General features: G+C 38.7%; 2 protein-coding genes across 2 annotated transcripts in view; both read left to right on the forward strand.

Moving 5' to 3' along the window:
- Window positions 1–5,600, forward strand: part of LOC123979847 — a 16,813-nt gene extending 11,213 nt beyond the window's left edge. Inside the window, exons 5-17 of the mRNA XM_046063958.1 lie at window positions 29–304; window positions 645–887; window positions 1,316–1,426; window positions 1,564–1,579; window positions 1,670–1,731; window positions 1,823–1,882; window positions 2,049–2,111; window positions 2,216–2,275; window positions 2,790–2,852; window positions 3,235–3,300; window positions 4,853–4,915; window positions 5,250–5,300; window positions 5,441–5,600. Of these exons, the coding sequence (XP_045919914.1) occupies window positions 29–304; window positions 645–887; window positions 1,316–1,426; window positions 1,564–1,579; window positions 1,670–1,731; window positions 1,823–1,882; window positions 2,049–2,111; window positions 2,216–2,275; window positions 2,790–2,852; window positions 3,235–3,300; window positions 4,853–4,915; window positions 5,250–5,300; window positions 5,441–5,448 (1,142 nt within the window). The 3' untranslated portion in view covers window positions 5,449–5,600. The remainder of the gene's footprint in view (window positions 1–28; window positions 305–644; window positions 888–1,315; window positions 1,427–1,563; window positions 1,580–1,669; window positions 1,732–1,822; window positions 1,883–2,048; window positions 2,112–2,215; window positions 2,276–2,789; window positions 2,853–3,234; window positions 3,301–4,852; window positions 4,916–5,249; window positions 5,301–5,440) is intronic.
- A 5,156-nt stretch (window positions 5,601–10,756) lies between these two features.
- The window catches only part of LOC123979848 (obscurin-like), a 36,464-nt gene continuing 30,423 nt past the window's right edge, over window positions 10,757–16,797 (forward strand). The window contains exons 1-6 of the mRNA XM_046063959.1: window positions 10,757–10,793; window positions 11,174–11,206; window positions 13,303–13,572; window positions 15,687–15,947; window positions 16,121–16,399; window positions 16,493–16,792. Coding sequence (XP_045919915.1) covers window positions 10,757–10,793; window positions 11,174–11,206; window positions 13,303–13,572; window positions 15,687–15,947; window positions 16,121–16,399; window positions 16,493–16,792 — 1,180 coding nt within the window. The remainder of the gene's footprint in view (window positions 10,794–11,173; window positions 11,207–13,302; window positions 13,573–15,686; window positions 15,948–16,120; window positions 16,400–16,492; window positions 16,793–16,797) is intronic.

Here is a 16,797-nt window from a genome sequence, read left to right on the forward strand (position 1 = left end):
TGACCCATTATTACATGTTGTTTTTCAGATTTTCATTCATCAGCGTCTCTCACAGTGAGTCCTGACAGAGTGCAACACTTCACCTCTGACTCTGTCTCATTGAGCTGTGAGGGAAACTCTACTGAGTGGAGAGTGAGGAGGTTTACTGAGGACGACTACCCGTCATACTCATCATACTGCTCCTACTGGGGCACAATGACTGGATCCACATGCAGCATAAACAGTTACTGGCAGAGTGATGCAGTGTACTGGTGTGAGTCTGGATCAGGAGAGTTCAGCAACGCAGTCAACATCACTATACAGAGTATGGTTTCATTATGTTTTCTGTTCTTTATAAATTATATTATGTGTTTCAACATACTGAATATTAGATGTTGTGTACATTTACACTGAGGAGGATGATGTACTGACATTCTGACAAGAGTTTGGCCCATTACTGCTTCATGGTATCTGAGTAATTGTAGCTAATTAGCTTAAGACTTATATAAATATATTAACATAATTTGTAAAAACTCAAGGTAATAATTTTATGGTTGCAAAGAAAACAATCAGATCTGTGATCTCTTCTCATCGTCCTCCATCCAGTTATTCTGAAGTTCTGCAGCAGCTGATCTCTGACTGAAACCTCATATTCTGTTTTACAGATGAACATATTATCCTGGTGAGCCCTGTCCGTCCTGTGACTGAGGGAGATCCTGTTAGTCTCAGCTGCAAGTTCAGGACAGAAAAATTAGTTTCAGATGTGTTTTTCTATCGAAATGACAAACTGATTCAAAATGATAGCAGAAGGGAGCTGAACATCTCTGCAGTGTTGAAGTCAGATGAGGGTTTCTACAAGTGTCAACACTCAGGAGAAGAGTCAGCACAGAGCTGGATGTCAGTTAAAGGTGAGTAGGATTAAAACAACTGCTGCATCTTCTTCTGTGTAAACTGTGTTTCTGTCTGAGAAAGAAACATGGTCAAATACTGACCTGAATCTGAAGTAGCATCAGTTTCAGCTGATTTCACCTGTTGGAGCTGGAGAAAGTCTGCATCAGTGGTTGTGACAGTCATGTTTATTGTGAATGGATAATTTCACACTGTACTCTGTTATATAGTGTACTATAAGTACTCATGTGTATCAAAACATTACATGACATTGAGACTGGGATTTATGTTGTTTATCTACGTGCACATGTGTTTATACCTCTGCATTTGTGCTTGAATGTGTTGTAGTTGTGACATGACTAAAATTTTTAATAAAGCACATTTTGTTAATGAAAAGCGCTTTAAGCTATAAGTTAACTGTTATTTATTATTTATTTGTTTATATCAGTGTCCAGACCTGAAAGCTCTTCAGTTCCTGTACCGTTGATTGTTGGGCTGGTTTGTGGAATCGTACTTATTCTTCTTCTGCTCCTTTTGTATCGCTACAGACCGTCCAAAGGTGAGACCATTTCTTCTTTTATTAGATATTATGTGATTTTAATTATTCCAACACACGTGTTCTGATCTCATGACACAGAATAGCAGAATAACAACTTACAAAACAAAACCATGTAACAACAAATGTCTTTTTCACAGATTCCTGCTCCATCAGGTTGGTACAACACTCCCTTCTCTAATTTTGAACACAACAGCAACATTTCTTGTTCCTTTTTATATGTATTGTATTTGATTCACGTTGTAGGCCAATCCAGTCTGAGAGCACTAATCGAGGTTCTGCTGAAAACTACTCCTCTCCTGTCCACGGTAAGCATTTAATTGATGTATATCTACACACTTTTTAAAATTCACATAGTGTTTAATTTGTATCATACAACTAAATAGATTAATTTGACAGTGGCTGCAGGTGATGCTCCTCTCTATGAAACAATCAAAGGCTTTGAAAACACACAGAGTGGTACAGTATATACCTTTTTATCATTTTATTAACATGCACTGCAACAAAGCTCTCAAATTTAAGTTAAACATTTTAGAAGTGAGATTTCTTTTTTTTTTTTTTTTTCAAGATGTCTAGCAGATCAAATTACTTAAAATAATATTAGTGCTGTTTTTGTATATTTCAGTTGCAGTTGAGTCCCAGGGTTTAACATATTCTTTGATCGAGCTTAAAAACGTTAGAAAGAAAAGTGAGTACTCTAAATACATAAATAGGAAACAGTTTAGAGATGTTTTGCCCTGAAGAGTGAAGTATTGATTTATTGTTTTTGGTTTCATCTGGTTTTCTTAACAGAGAAGCGACATGAACCAGAGGAGGTCTGTGTTTACTCTGAGGTGAACACTTGGACTGCAGGTACAGTCAGAGACAACAGTAATGCTCAAAGTTTATCTTGAAATGTGTCGTATCATTACGCTGGAGGTAAATATGGTTCAGCATGCAGTTCAGTTAATCTCAGTGACCTTCGGTATCTACTACATACTGTCACTAGGCGTCACCAGAGCTGGAAATTGTCAAGTCTCACACACATCTGGGCCTTTAGGCTCTTAAGATTTCTAAGTTTGTCTGTTTTGTATCAGCATGTGAATCTTATTGTGTGTTGGGTGTCGTATGTTTCCAATATATTTTCATCCCACAGATTAAGGCATTAAAAAACAAAAACACATTATCTGAGATGTCAGTGTGGTAACAATTTTTCTGAATTTCCATTTACATTCAAAATCTGACGCCACTGTACTTGAAAAACACAAGAGCATCCCAAGTTTCTTTTGTTTTTTATTCTACCCGTCAACCCGTTCGTTCATCCATCCAGCTGTACAGTATGTATATGTCTGCTGAGCAACATCCTGAGATCTGGCTTCTGTTTCAGACGACAGTCTGATGTATGCCCAAGTCAACCGCCGCAATAAAGGTAAAGCCAAGAAAAACAAAGGTGAGTAAAGTCTGCATTCACCTGCAGTTGTTATTGTCCAACATGTTGGCCTCGGACTCAGAGAAATTTACAGTATGTAACGTGTTCAACATTTTTATAACTATAGCTGTTTGTAGTTACTTATTGTTTTTATTACTAATGAACCGTTTGTAAGTAAAGTTATATTTAGTTTTACATTTTGTATTCATGCCTTATTTAAGAACAGTTTACATACATGAGTAAATCCTGTGAAAGCTCTACTACTCTGCTGGTTTGAGCTCTGTGGGCGTTACAATACTGTCATTCTTTGTGTTCGTGGAGACGTTAACTCTGACAGTGTACCTGTCAGTTCAGTACATTATAAATTCTGACTTTATTGGCAATTTCATCTCTCAATCTACAGGAAAATCACCTACTGCAGCAGCTGATGAAACAGTTTATTTTGAAGTCAAACCAGGAACAGCTCTTGGTAATAAAGCTGCTATATGATCTCACTACAAATCCACAAACATGTTTACTTCAGCACCTCCAATAAAGTGCAGCTCACAGTCCCAAACAGAGCAAGTTTGCACCTCTGTTTTTAGATGTTAATATTACAAAACTCAAGCAGCCTTGTTACCACTGTCACAAACTGTCTGCGACTCACAGCGTGAGAGGGGGGTTCACTTCATTACCATGGTGTCGCATCAGCTGGGTGGAGATGATAGAAATGGAGATGAAATTTTCACATATTACGTATTTCTTGCAACAGTTTGTCGGTTTTGTATACAGAATGTGTTTGTTATTGTAAGTTGGGTGTAATTTGTTTCCAATATGCTTCCCTCTCACAGATATGGTATAAAACTGAATTGTTTATGTCAAAAAAAAAACAGAAGACACATTAGCTGAGGAGTCAGTGTGGTGACGATAACTAATTTGAGTTTATTTAGATTTCTCTTTAATATCAATATATCAGTACAGCCTATACACTAACAGTTGTGAAAAATCCAAGTTTCATTTGTTTTTATTCTACCCGTCAATTCATCCATCCAGCTGTACAGTATTTACAGTCCCCTCCAAATGTATTTGAACGGTAAAAGGCAAATTCCTTTGTTTTTGTTGTTCACTGAAGACATTTGAGTTTAAGATCAAAAGATGAGACAAGAGTTCAGAATTTCAGCTCTCATTTCCTGGCATTCATATCTAGATGTGTTTAAACAACTCAGGACATACCACCCTTTGTTTGAACCCACCCATTTTTCAAGTGAGCAAAACTATTGGAACATGTTTCTTGTTGCCCAGGTGTTGCCTTTTAGGTTGATTGTCCAAACATTAAATAGCTCTGCATGACTAGTCTAAGTTTTCATCCTTGGTTCAAACCTATAAAGACTGCTTTTCCTGTTAAAGAGGATAAACCAACATGAAGACCAGAGAGCTGTCTGTGGGAGAAAAGCAAGCCATTGTCAAGCTGAGAAAAGAAGGAAAATCAACCAGAACTATTGGACAAACATTGGGCATAACAAGCTGGACAATTTGGAACGTCCTGAAAAAGAAAGAAACTTCTGGTGTACTGAGCAACAGACGTCAAACAGGACGGTCCTTAAGAGGAGACTGAAGGGAGAAAAACCCTGAAACAAACAAGAACTGAAAGAAGCTGCGGTAAAAGCCTGGAATAGCATCAAATGAAGAATGCAACAGTTTGGTGATGTCAATGAGTCGCAGGCTTGAGGCAGTTATTGCAAGCAAGGGTTATGCCACCAAATATTAAATGTTATTTACTTGAAGATTATTTGTTCCAATACTTTTGCTCACCTAAGAATGCTGTGGTCTAATACAAACGGTGATATGTCCTGAGTTGTTTAACACATCTAGATGTGAGTACCAGGAAATAAAAGCTGAAATTCTGATCTTTTGATCTTAAACCCAAATGTCTTCAGTGAACAACAAAAACAAAGGAATTTGCTTTACCGTTCCAATACTTTTGGAGGGGACTGTATATATCCGCTGAGCAAACACACCCTGAGATCTGGCTTCTGTTTCAGACAACAATCTGATGTATGCCCAAGTCAACCTCCGCAATAAAGGTAAAGCCAAGAAAAACAAAGGTGAGTAAAGTCTGCATTCACCTGCAACAATTTACAGTATGTAACGTGTTCAACATTTTTATAACTATAGCTGTTTGTAGTTACTTACTGTTTTTATTACTTTGTTAGTAACATTATATACATTACATTTTGTATTTATGCCTTGTTTAAGAACAGTTTACATACATCAGTAAATCCTGTGAAAGCTCTACTACTCTGCTGGTTTGAGCTCTGTGGGCGTTACAATACTGTCATTCTTTGTGTTCGTGGAGACGTTAACTCTGACAGTGTATCTGTCAGAATTAATAATGTTAGTGTACTGACTTTATTGACAATTTCATCTCTCCATCTACAGGAAAATCACCTCCTGCAGCAGCTGATGAAGTCAAACCAGGAACAGCTCTTGGTAATAAAGCTGCCATATGATGATCATACTGTAATGATTTATTCTGCAGATAATTAAATGGGTCTATTTCAAACACGTCAGACAGCATCCTTACATCGTGAATAAACCTATATCTTGATATTTTGTTGTTTTTCTTCCAGGTCTGTAAAGAGAGCTGTGTTGGTAAAGAAAAATGGTCGACAGCATTTTATAAACTTACTGTGTGGACGTCTGCTTTCAAACATGAGACATGTTCAGTATTATATTAAATATTGTCAGCAGATTATATAAAAGAATGACATCATATGGATTTAATTTCTCTCTCTTGGGGCGGCTGTGGCTCAGGTCGGCGGTTCAATCCCTGGCTCCCCCTGGTTGCGTGTCGAAGTGTCCTTTGGCAAGATACTGAACCCCGAATTACCCCTGGCGGCTGTTCCGCCAGTGTATGAGTGAATGTGAATGTTAGTTTCTGTTTGAGCACTTAGGCTCAGTGTGTGAATGGTGAATGCAGATGTACTGTAAAAGCGCTTTGAGTGGTCAAAAAGACTAGGAAGGCGCTATACAAGTACGGAGCATTTACATTTCTCTTCTAACATAAAGCACAAGACACAACTGAGGTGTAATCTAATCTAGCATTTATGGACTGCATATTATTAGTTTTCATATCATTTATTTTCAACTTTACTTTTAACAGTTTGCTACAGTATATTTGAGCTTTAGTGACCAGGTGATAGTGCAGCTTTAAAGTCAGCGTCATTCTCAGTGTTAGATGAGAAAGATTAAGCTCAACCGTTACTTTAAGTAATGATCTGCTATCGAAGAACATATCCTATCACATGTACACGTTTTCCTCTTTAATAATATATTTGTGAATGTGTTCTATTTTCACCTAAATGGATTTTATATTTTGTTTTGATCATTTTGTGCATCAATAAACTTTTTTTTCTGTCAGTTGTGATTTTAATTATTCAAAATGGACGAGCACATCCCACAGAAACCTTCTGACTCCATCATGCTTGGCAAAACTGGACTTGGTGTTGGTTTTCAGGGACTGTTTGTTTAGTAAAAATGTTTCTTCAGCTGCTCTGAAAAGACACCTTGCTTTTGGATTCCATTGATGTTAAATTCAGTGCATCTCTATTGTATCAGGGTGAAGATAGAAATATAAATTTCCAGGTCTTTAAATTAGTATAAAATATTTTTTTATTAAATATTTTTGAGTTTGTGACATGCCGCAATCAAAATCACATTGTATTCAGTCTTGTTAGACCCCGGTCAGTCACTGTGCAGTTAAAATGGAAGCTTTTTCCATAAATGACCACAAGGGGACACCAAACTGCCCTCATTGATATCCATCCATCCATCATCAACTGCTTATCCTGCGTACAGGGTCGCGGGGGGCTGGAGCCAATACCAGCTTACCTTGGGCGAAAGGCGGCCAGTCCATCGCAGGGCCACACATAGACAAACAACCACCGATTAACCTTGTCTGCATGTCTTTGGGAGGAAGCCGGAGCACCCCGAGAGAACCCACGCAGACACGGGGAGAACATGCAAACTCCACACAGAAAGGTTTGAACCCACGATCTTCTTGCTATGAGGCCACAGTGCTAACCACTGCACCACCGCACCGTCCTCATTGATACCAACACAACTCAAATCCTACTTTTTAAGTCTGAGACTCGAGCTGCTGTAGTTATGTCCCAGGATGCCATGTTAAGGTGACTCATGAGTCACATCATTAAAAGGCTTTAGTACTCTCTAACTAATAACTTATCCAGTTTTCAGCTCTTCATACTCTTTGACTTTTTCACATCCTGGTGAGGCCTGTTCATCCTGTGACTGAGGGAGATTCTGTGTATCTTTCCTGTAAACAGCAGACATTTAGTTTTCAATGTGGTTGTATATGAAAATGACAAACTCATTCAAAATGATACCTGACGGGAGCTGAATATCTCTGCAGTGTCAAAGTCGGACGAAGGCGTCTACAAGTGGAAATGACAGATACTGATCTCCTCTCCACTAAATTCTGATTGCTTTTCATGGCTGATCATTAATCAGAGCCCCTGAGCTCAAAACACTCTCCTTCACTGACTGATTCACTGGAGACAAGAATGTGAGAAAAACTATCCAGATATAATGTCATAACATTTACTGCTGGCCTGATACACTTAACTTAAAAGTTTATTTTTTCAATTAAATGATTGTAAATACTTTATTGACATTGATTTCTATCATTGATTTTCACTAAATCTGATGTAAAAGTTATCTTCATAACAAAGGTGTCCTCATAACTTCCATTATTGTTGATTTATGGGCAAAAACTTGAAGAAAGTGTCCAGGCCTTCCTCTGCTTTGTCTCTGCTCAGCATGCAGTGAGTGCAGACACAGTCATGTTCACAGCTCTGCAGGCTTTCTCACATGCTGCATTATCTACTGTTATCTACACATTACACTTGACTCAATTTCTACCGTTTGTGCGGGGCCCCTCTTGTTTGCTGCGTATGAACACATTAGCTCTGGTGTGAATGTGGTGATTCCTGCTTTCACAGCAACACATCTTTGCTGTATGTGTGAAGAGGAACTGGAAAGTTGTTGCCTTTTTTCTTCTCAGCAGAGGCGGAGAAGCCACAGACTGTACTCAAGTAAAAGGACAAAGTTACTCTGCAATAACAAGTAGGCCTACTCAACTGGAAGTTAAAGTGGCCATCAAAATAACTACTTGAGTAAGAGAACAAAAGTTTTTGCTGAAAGAATTACTTGAGGAGTACTTTTCCCCCAAGTCTTTAGTTTGATGTGGATGTGACTGAATTATTTCAGATGGTCTTCCTCAGGTAAAGGTGAAGAACAGACACATTATATAAAAGTATTTATTCATGATTAAATGACAAGTCATCATCTCCTGATTAGATAATCTGCCACACTTTGTGTATTAATCAAGTGTGATCACATAATCATACATTAATATTGTAGTCTGTTAACTAACTAAAGATTGTTGTTGTTTCATAATTTATTGCCTTTTAAATCCAGGTGTGTTCTCTTCTTACTCTTAGCTGAGGACTTTACATCAGTCACATCCACATGAAAAGTAGTTTGTCTTTTTGTGTGCACGCATAATTTGGTCTGTCTTCATCAGCAGAGCTGGTGTTCTGACGATTTATGCTTCTTGACGAAAAATGATACTTTAATGCAAACCAATTACGTCTAAGCCTACCCCTAACCAATGCGCCTGAAAAGAACTGCAAAGTAGCACATCTCGATAGGTAACATAAATAGACAGAACACCAGTCCTGACCTCTCTGGGGCCCTAAGCAAAATTTTGCTATGGGGCCCTTCTACCTGAATCGTGAGCTGTGTAAACAATTTGCCATTGCAACATGAGACATTACTGTGCGCCTCGCGTTTTCGAAGCTGCAAAGCGCGTTCTGTCTGATCGGGGCCTTATATATATATACATATAAGGCCGTCCCAATCACATCTCTTACTAGCCCCCACACCAATTGTGAAAAATAGAAAAATTAAAAATAGCCTGTACCAACAAATGTTAAATAACAAATAAAAATGATATGAAAAAGGTTTATTTGCACAATAAGCCTGCTATGCAATGTAAATATATAAGAAAACTCTTGTGTTGTCCAAAAAAAGTAACTTAAGCTAAAAACAATAATAAGCTGGAAAGCAGGAAATTAAATGTTTTATGCTCAAAATCTTCTGGGGGGACCCCCAGACCTCCCTATCGAATATTTCTAAATTCTTAATTTTTTTTTCTTGTGCAATGTTAAGTTTCACAGGCTAAGTGTTTCGTCACACCTCTAATCTAAGCCCTTAAATGGCAGGTTGGTGTACACTGCAAAAACTAAAATCTATGTTAGATTAATTATCTTAACTGAAGGCAAAACATACTTGTTTTTTGTCTGACAAGATATTTCTTCTTACCCAGTGGCTTTTATGTTAGAGAATTTCCCTTGGTTCAAGTTTTTTTGTCCTTAAATAGAAACTGAAATATTGTTGTTCTGTTGGCAGATAATTTTGCTTATTTTAAGAAATATTTCCCCCATTTTAATGCTTTTTTCCCTTGTTTTTGAGAGCTCACTTTTTGCAGTGTATTGGTGAGCCGCCTGGGCCAAAAATGCCAGGGCCGATTTTTTGTCCCAGTCCAGCCCTGACTGCTGTTCCTGAAACTCTCATTGAGTTTTTTTCTCTTCTCGTACCCAGAAGTTATAGTTTCCCTTTTCATCGTCCCATCCAAACACTGACACTCACTTTCACCTTTGACACGACAGAGAGGCGGGGCCCTGCTTAACATGTGGGGCCCCAGGCAACATGCGTAGTGAGCGTATTGGACGGTCCGGCTGTGTTCATCAGACTACACCAATGAGCATGTCTAGTTAAAAGCACACAGTTCGTAGCTTGAATTAGGCCTTGTTTTGAAGCATAATTTACTGTGTGTAGCTATTTGGTATTAAACATATTAACACAACAGACCCTGCTCTCTGTCAGCTCAGCGTGAGCACTGTGATGTAAACTGACTAACCCAACCGGAGCCTGCTGCACCATCACGGTCTCATGCCAGGGCATCAAATACCAACACTTGTACTAAATTCTGTAAATATTAGCTTCTAGCACTATTTGAAAGCTGAACTAATTGTAAATGCTCCATACTTGTATAGTCTTTTCAACCAGAGAGCGCTTTTACATCTGCATTCACACACTGAGCTTAAGTGCTCAAACAGACACACACATTCATACACTGGCGGAACAGCCACCAGGGGCAATTCAGGGTTCAGTATCTTGCCCAAGGACACATACAGCCTGGAGGAGCCAGGGATTGAACCGCCAACCTTCCAATTAACCCGCTCTCACTCCTGAGCCACAGCCGCCCCAGCTACCAGCTTCAGTCATTATTCTGCTCTGAACAGAGTCACATGAATGAGTGACTGCAGTAGAATAACAAAGACTTGGGACCAGATGACCGCTTACCTCTTAACAGAGTAAAGGTCATGATTTTTCTCTAAAAATCTACTCAAGTAAGAGTAAGTAAGTAAGTATGACCAAAACTACTATGACAACTACAATTGACTCAAAAAGTTTACTTGAGTAAATGTACCTCTTACTGCCCACCTCTGCTTCTCAGACTTAATTAGCCTATTCTTTATAGTACAATGGAGCAAAACACTGAAATAATTATTGTTTATGCCATTTTTACTTTAAGATTTTTGAAGGACCAGGAACAAAACTTTGCTCTGAAGATAAACAGGAAGTGTAAACATTTCAAAGTCATTGCAGTTGTCTGAGCTTTGTGTAAAAGGGAAGGAAAAACAGACAGGCTGTACTCAGAAGGAGAAGGTAAAGAAAAAATGTGCTCTCATAATATATTTATATGAAATGTTACTTCTCTCTTCCTGCTGCATCATTATTAATGCAAAGTAGAAACATTTGTCAGCAGCGGAGCGACAGTGTCCGTGCTGGATGTGAAGATGGGGCACACTTTGCTCTGTGTGCTGGGGTTATTCTGTGAGTACATCACTGACTTTACAATGTTGAGACTTTCAGAGGCAAACTCATGTTTTATCAACATGGTAGTTTAGTAGACATGATCTTGGTTTCTGATTTGACTTGGTTCAGAGTGCAGGACTGTTAAATACACTACTGCACTAGTTCTTTTTGCACTAATGTTTTGCACAATGCATGTTCAGATTATGGTCTGAGGTATTGTTATTGTTATATATTGTATAAAGCCTTTGAATTTAACTTACCTCTGTACCAACTAACAGAATATCATCACAGAAATGTGTGATCCTGTTGATTGATAATCAATAGTTGCCTCTGATGAAACTCCAGCTGGATTGAAATGTCTTTGCTTTTTGTCTGATGAAGTTTAATCTTTATTTCAGTGCTGAATACACTCCTCTACGGACACGCTGAAGGTGACCAACTGTCTTTTTTCTAGTTTTTACATATTGACTCTTAATCACATTCTCTTGTTGTGCTTGTATTTCCATGTATGTATTATTTTACTCCAAGTATCAATACAATTTATGAAATGTCTATTTTACTGTTAGGTTCCCACTGAGGATTCAAGAGCAGACACAAGACTGTTGTCAAAAAACACATGCAGGTTTCTTTTCAAAGTGCGCAGAGAAAACCAGATAGTTGGGGATGGGGCAGAGCAATCCAGGTTCCACGGGGATTAGGCTATGGCGTCCTGCAGTTAGACCTGGGTAGACTGACAGGCAGGCAGGCATCTTAACGCACAGGGAACAAAGAAACAGGACGTAAAAAGTACAACTAGATTTGACTCTGCGAGTTTGCCGGAGCAATAATAACACCAGAGGTAAACTGACAAACTGGCGAGGAGCGGAAGATGAACCAGAGTATTTCACTGCATGGCTTGATTACTGATGAGCCACAGGTGCGAGATGCTGCAGATGGTGATGAGCCAGGAGCCAGACACACACACAAACACACACAAACAGACAGACAGGACATGACAGGGACAGCAGGGAAGGGAAAATGGAGAAAACATAAGGGAGGGTTCGAGCCTAAAGGCCTAATCATGACAGCGGGATGATGAACATGAGACGAGCTCTGAGGACTCTGGTGTGGGGAAACGACCAAAAGGTGACACAATCAGTTATTTTGGGTGGCGACATGGTGTGCTGGCTGCCACAGTGTGTTTTTTGGTGTTACCTCTGCTGAAGTCAGAAATTGTTGAATGCTTCACATACAGATGGTCACAAATGATAAATCAACCTAAAGTGTCTCAGTGAGGTTTTGGGACAAACCTTCAGAACAGCTTCAATGCTCCTTTGTCTCTGAACTCTGTTGGAGACGTTCAGTTGGAGTGAGATGTCGTTACTGTGAAGGAGATAACATAAGATTCACATCATTTTCATCCTCATCAAATCATTCAGGGAGCCAGTGTGCCCTGTATGTATGTACGAGTAATAAAGTCACTCTAACTGGATCCAGCAGTTCTGTGAAGTTGTTGTCACTACCACCAAGTTTAGCTGCAACAACAAGATTTATTTATGAGCCGTGTTGATGAGATCATCATGTTTGATTATGAATTATTATCATTATGAATTTAAATATAAAGGCAATCTTATTTTTAAGTTCTGAAATATTAAACCTCGACTGACTTAAGATGCTTTTTTGACAGTTTGTCTCTCAGAAAGCATGCGGTATGAAGTTCAGGTCAGATAAGCTTTCTTCAGTGGAAGTTTTCAGGAGAAATGATGATCATCAATGTTAATGGAAAACAAGTTTAGATTTTACATTTTCTTCCTTCTTGCATGATTTTATTATTGGGTACACATATTGAAAATATAGTTCTATAATGAATAAATTATGTTAGCCCAGCACTCTGACTTCCCTGAGAAAATAAATGTGTGACATCCTTCATCATGGAAACAATGAGATGTTTGTTTGACCATCCTTAATTTGTTTACAGCCACAACAGAGGAGTTGAGGATGCAGTTTTATTTATAGACATGTTCCCTTAACTTTTGCTTAATGTTTCACAGTAGCTGAAATGGTTTTGTTTCCTTCTAGATGTTAAATAGGTGGGATGACCTCTGTATTGTTTTGTTAAATATATTTCAAGACGTGCAGTTAATAAAGCCAGATGAGCTTTCTTCAACTGTTTGCTCCCCTGTTGTATCTCATGTAAATCCTCTTAAAGCCTCGTTATGTTATTTAGGCAGAATTCTGCTTTCTGATGATTTTGTGAGCTCCTATAAGGCTCTCTATGAAGTTTGATGTTTGTGTCATGTGGCAAATTTGGTGAGTTGTGCTCCTGGAAAGTTACAGCAGAGAAACAGACAAGAAACCCAGTTTACTACACAGAGTACAGTGATCCAGTCGGTATCAACTAAAATAGTGAGTTTGACATTTGTTTTTGAAACATAATTTAGAAATAATTTTGTAAACATAATTATTAATTGATAAGGAGATTGTGTTTTAATGTCCATTTAAAACATTTTATTTTTGTATCCTAACTGGGTATTTTTTGTGTTAACAGTTCACAACAGGGCTGTTGTAACTCTCCAACCCAACTGGACTCAGATCTTCAGTGGTGAGACGTTCACTGTCAGATGTGAGATCCAGGGAGGAGGAGACACTAAATGGATGTATGAATGGACACCAACCAAATTAAACAGACCTCCAACAGACAAAGAATACAGGATCATCAGAGCTACTGTGTCCCACAGTGGAGACTACAGCTGTAAGGGTAGAAGAGACTCATATTCCTCAACAAAGTGGAGTGATGTCATCAAATTGACAGTATCATGTAAGTTGGACCGTCTGTCATCTGTAATGAAAATGTAAAATCTAAATAACGCAACAGAAAACTCTTATTTCTTCAACAATTATGTCGCTCTCTTCAGGTCACACAGTAACTAATGTTTGTTTTTTAATGTGGGAACAAAATAAGTGAAAAGGAGCCAGTAATCAGAGTACTGCAGCTTTTAAAATATAATCATTCACAGGGAAATGTACAGGAATGAACAACGAATATCAAGTATAGGTGTAACGATGGTTCAGTTTAACACTGTTCACCACAGCAAGAAGGTTCTGGGTGTGAACCTAACCTTTGGCCAACTGGCTGAGTTAACTTACAGGTTATGTTAGTTCAGATTAATCTCCTAATTGGCGAGTCTACATTGCCTGTAGGTGTTAGTGTGAATGATTGTGTTGACTGACAGTCTGTCCAGGTTTACCTCTGCTGTCACACAATGTGAGCTGGGATAGACTCCAGCTCCCTGTGACCCTGCAAAGGATCAGTGGGTCCAGATAATAGATCAGTAGATCGGATGTATGATACAGTTGTCTTCCAGAAAAAAACACAGTGAAAGTGTTAAACTTGACTCTTCAACACTTAAATATAGGATTTATCTAAGGGCTCAAATGTAGCATTCAGTAGTGCAGCATAATATTATAATGTAATTGCTTTTTATGTATTTATTTTGTTTTATTAAGATAACTGCAACCTATTTCCAGGAAAAACACTAAAATAATATACCCAAAATAAATCAGTAATAACTCCTCAACCATTAGGCCGAGATGTATAATTCTGGTCTCTTTTAACAGGTCAGAAGCTAAGAAATATGGATCAACTGTAAACGAACCAATTCAATTAAAGAGTAAATGGAGATGCAATAAAGGAAAATGTGATATTTTCATCCTCGCCTGATAAAAAGCTATATTTTTTATGCAATAAACCATCAAAACCATCATCCAACTGATTATAATGCAACTGAATTTATTCTAATACACCTAGAATACACCTGTAACTGTAAATTTGATGAAAAGAAACTAATATGCAACAGTTATTACACAATTTTTCAAAAATAATATCAGGTGAATGTCCATGTTTTGGGCATATTTACTGTTTATATGTTCACTTTTATTGGGAGTTTTCTTCAAAACACTATTCCCCCCCACAACCATGTTCCAAATAACATAAAGCTCCCAAAACATTGAAATATTGATTAAAAACAGTGAATATTGATCAACATTCCTGTGACCAAAAGTACTCCCGTTCTTTACAGGCGCACACGTTGAACATCCTACAGGGCTAAATGGGCTCTTTCTCTTCGTATTGAGCAGACAAATCGATTGGTATTCTGCATATCTGTGTAGCTCCTATGGGCCAGTAGAGGCCAATAAAGACCGCCTCCCCCAAAGCAACTCTTCTTCTCTCCTTCAATCTGACGGGAGAAACAAAACCTAAAGAGCTCATTGATCACCAAGATGGTGAGGAAGGTCTCTATTGACACAGATAGACACAGTTTTTGGACTGAATACAGCTAAAACAACAAAGTTAAGTCAGCAGTTGTAACTGTAAATGTATATTGGTGTGTTGTTATTATTAGTCGCCTAATAACTATGTCAGTTTTGTGAGTTGAGTGATTTGAGAGAGACAGAGCTGAAGCTAAGCTTTCTTTAGAGTGGTTGGACTGCGGTGTGGGATGAGAGGAGAGATATGTGGAAGGCAACTTGTGCAGCCATGTACAGTGATTACAGAGTGATTTATGTTGTGATATAAGTTTGTGTAGATGCTTGGTGTTTGATGTGTGTTTGGTGTGGTCGGTTTGAGATGCTAGTTGAGCCTCCTAGTACACAGAGGTGTCTGGTATGCATAGGGTGACAAGATAATCTGATCGTCCATGATTTCTCATTTGCATTTTGAGGCGAAAATCGATCGTCTGGGCTTACGTAAATTCACAGAGTTTCTAGCCTTCTGCAAAACAGGATGAAGACTTCAGCAACACATCTCTTAATTCAACAAGCCTCTTAATTTGAGTATTTCTTGCCTTTATGTGCTACACTATTTAAATTGGACAAAATCTGAGAGGCAGTGATTCATTTCCTTGTTTTATGTCTTTGTTCTAAATCAAACAGCACAGAGACCAAAGGCCGAACTGAGAGCTGACTGGAGAGACTTTCCAGCAGGGGGCAGTGTGACCCTGAGCTGCTCTGTGAACCCGTCATCTGGTTGGAAATACTTCTGGTACAGAGGAGAGAAAACCTCTGAACCCCTGAACACACAAGATGCTGTCTTCATCTCAAATGGACAAATCAGTGTCTCACAGGGAGGACTCTACTGGTGCAGAGGAGGAAGAGGAGACCCAGTTTACTACACAGAGGACAGTGATGCAATCGGTAAAGAACAAAAAGGCTATTTTTCGATATGATGTGAAAAAACAAATGCAGAATCAATACATTGTGTGTTTAGGTGTAATGATTAAGACTGAAGAATGATTAACACTAAAACATTGTGTTTAATGTTAAACCTTTTCTAATTTTTGTGTTTGGGGCCTCTTGATCATGAACAGTCCCAAACAGGGCTGTTGTGACTCTGCAACCAAACTGGTCTGAAATATACTCAGGAGAGACGATCACTCTGAGATGTGAGATCAAGGACGGAGGAGACACTGAGTGGGAGTACGAATGGAAAACAACGAGCTCATACAAACCTTTAAAAGACAGTGAATACAGGATTAGATCTGCTTACTCATCCCACAGTGGAGACTACAGGTGTAAGGGCAGAATGAAAAGTGCACAGCAGTCTTCAACAGACTGGAGTGATCCTGTCAAATTAACAGTATCATACAGTGAGTCACATCACATTTCTCTCAAAGTGAATATTATACAGTTCATTTAAAGGTTGTTACATGTTTTTATTTGTTAAAATCCCTCTCCAACAGAGCCCCAGTCTGTCCTCACTGTGTCTCCATCCTGGCTGAGTCCTGGAGCCTCAGTAACTCTGAGCTGCAGAGTTAAAGATCCATCTGCAGGATGGAGGTTCTTCTGGTTTAAGGCTGTTCCCAAACTATCAGGCAACTACTACGACCAAGAGCTGCTACCTGGCAGCAGCAACGGGACTGAACAGGATTCCTACATCGTTCATGGACAGACACACACAGCAGGATATAAGTGCAGAGCTGGAAGAGGAGATCCAGTGTATTACACTTATTACAGTGAACCAAAGTTTGTCTGGTCTGGAGGTCAG

This window comes from Micropterus dolomieu, linkage group LG12 (genome assembly GCF_021292245.1).
Source record: "Micropterus dolomieu isolate WLL.071019.BEF.003 ecotype Adirondacks linkage group LG12, ASM2129224v1, whole genome shotgun sequence".
Lineage (NCBI taxonomy): Eukaryota > Metazoa > Chordata > Actinopteri > Centrarchiformes > Centrarchidae > Micropterus > Micropterus dolomieu.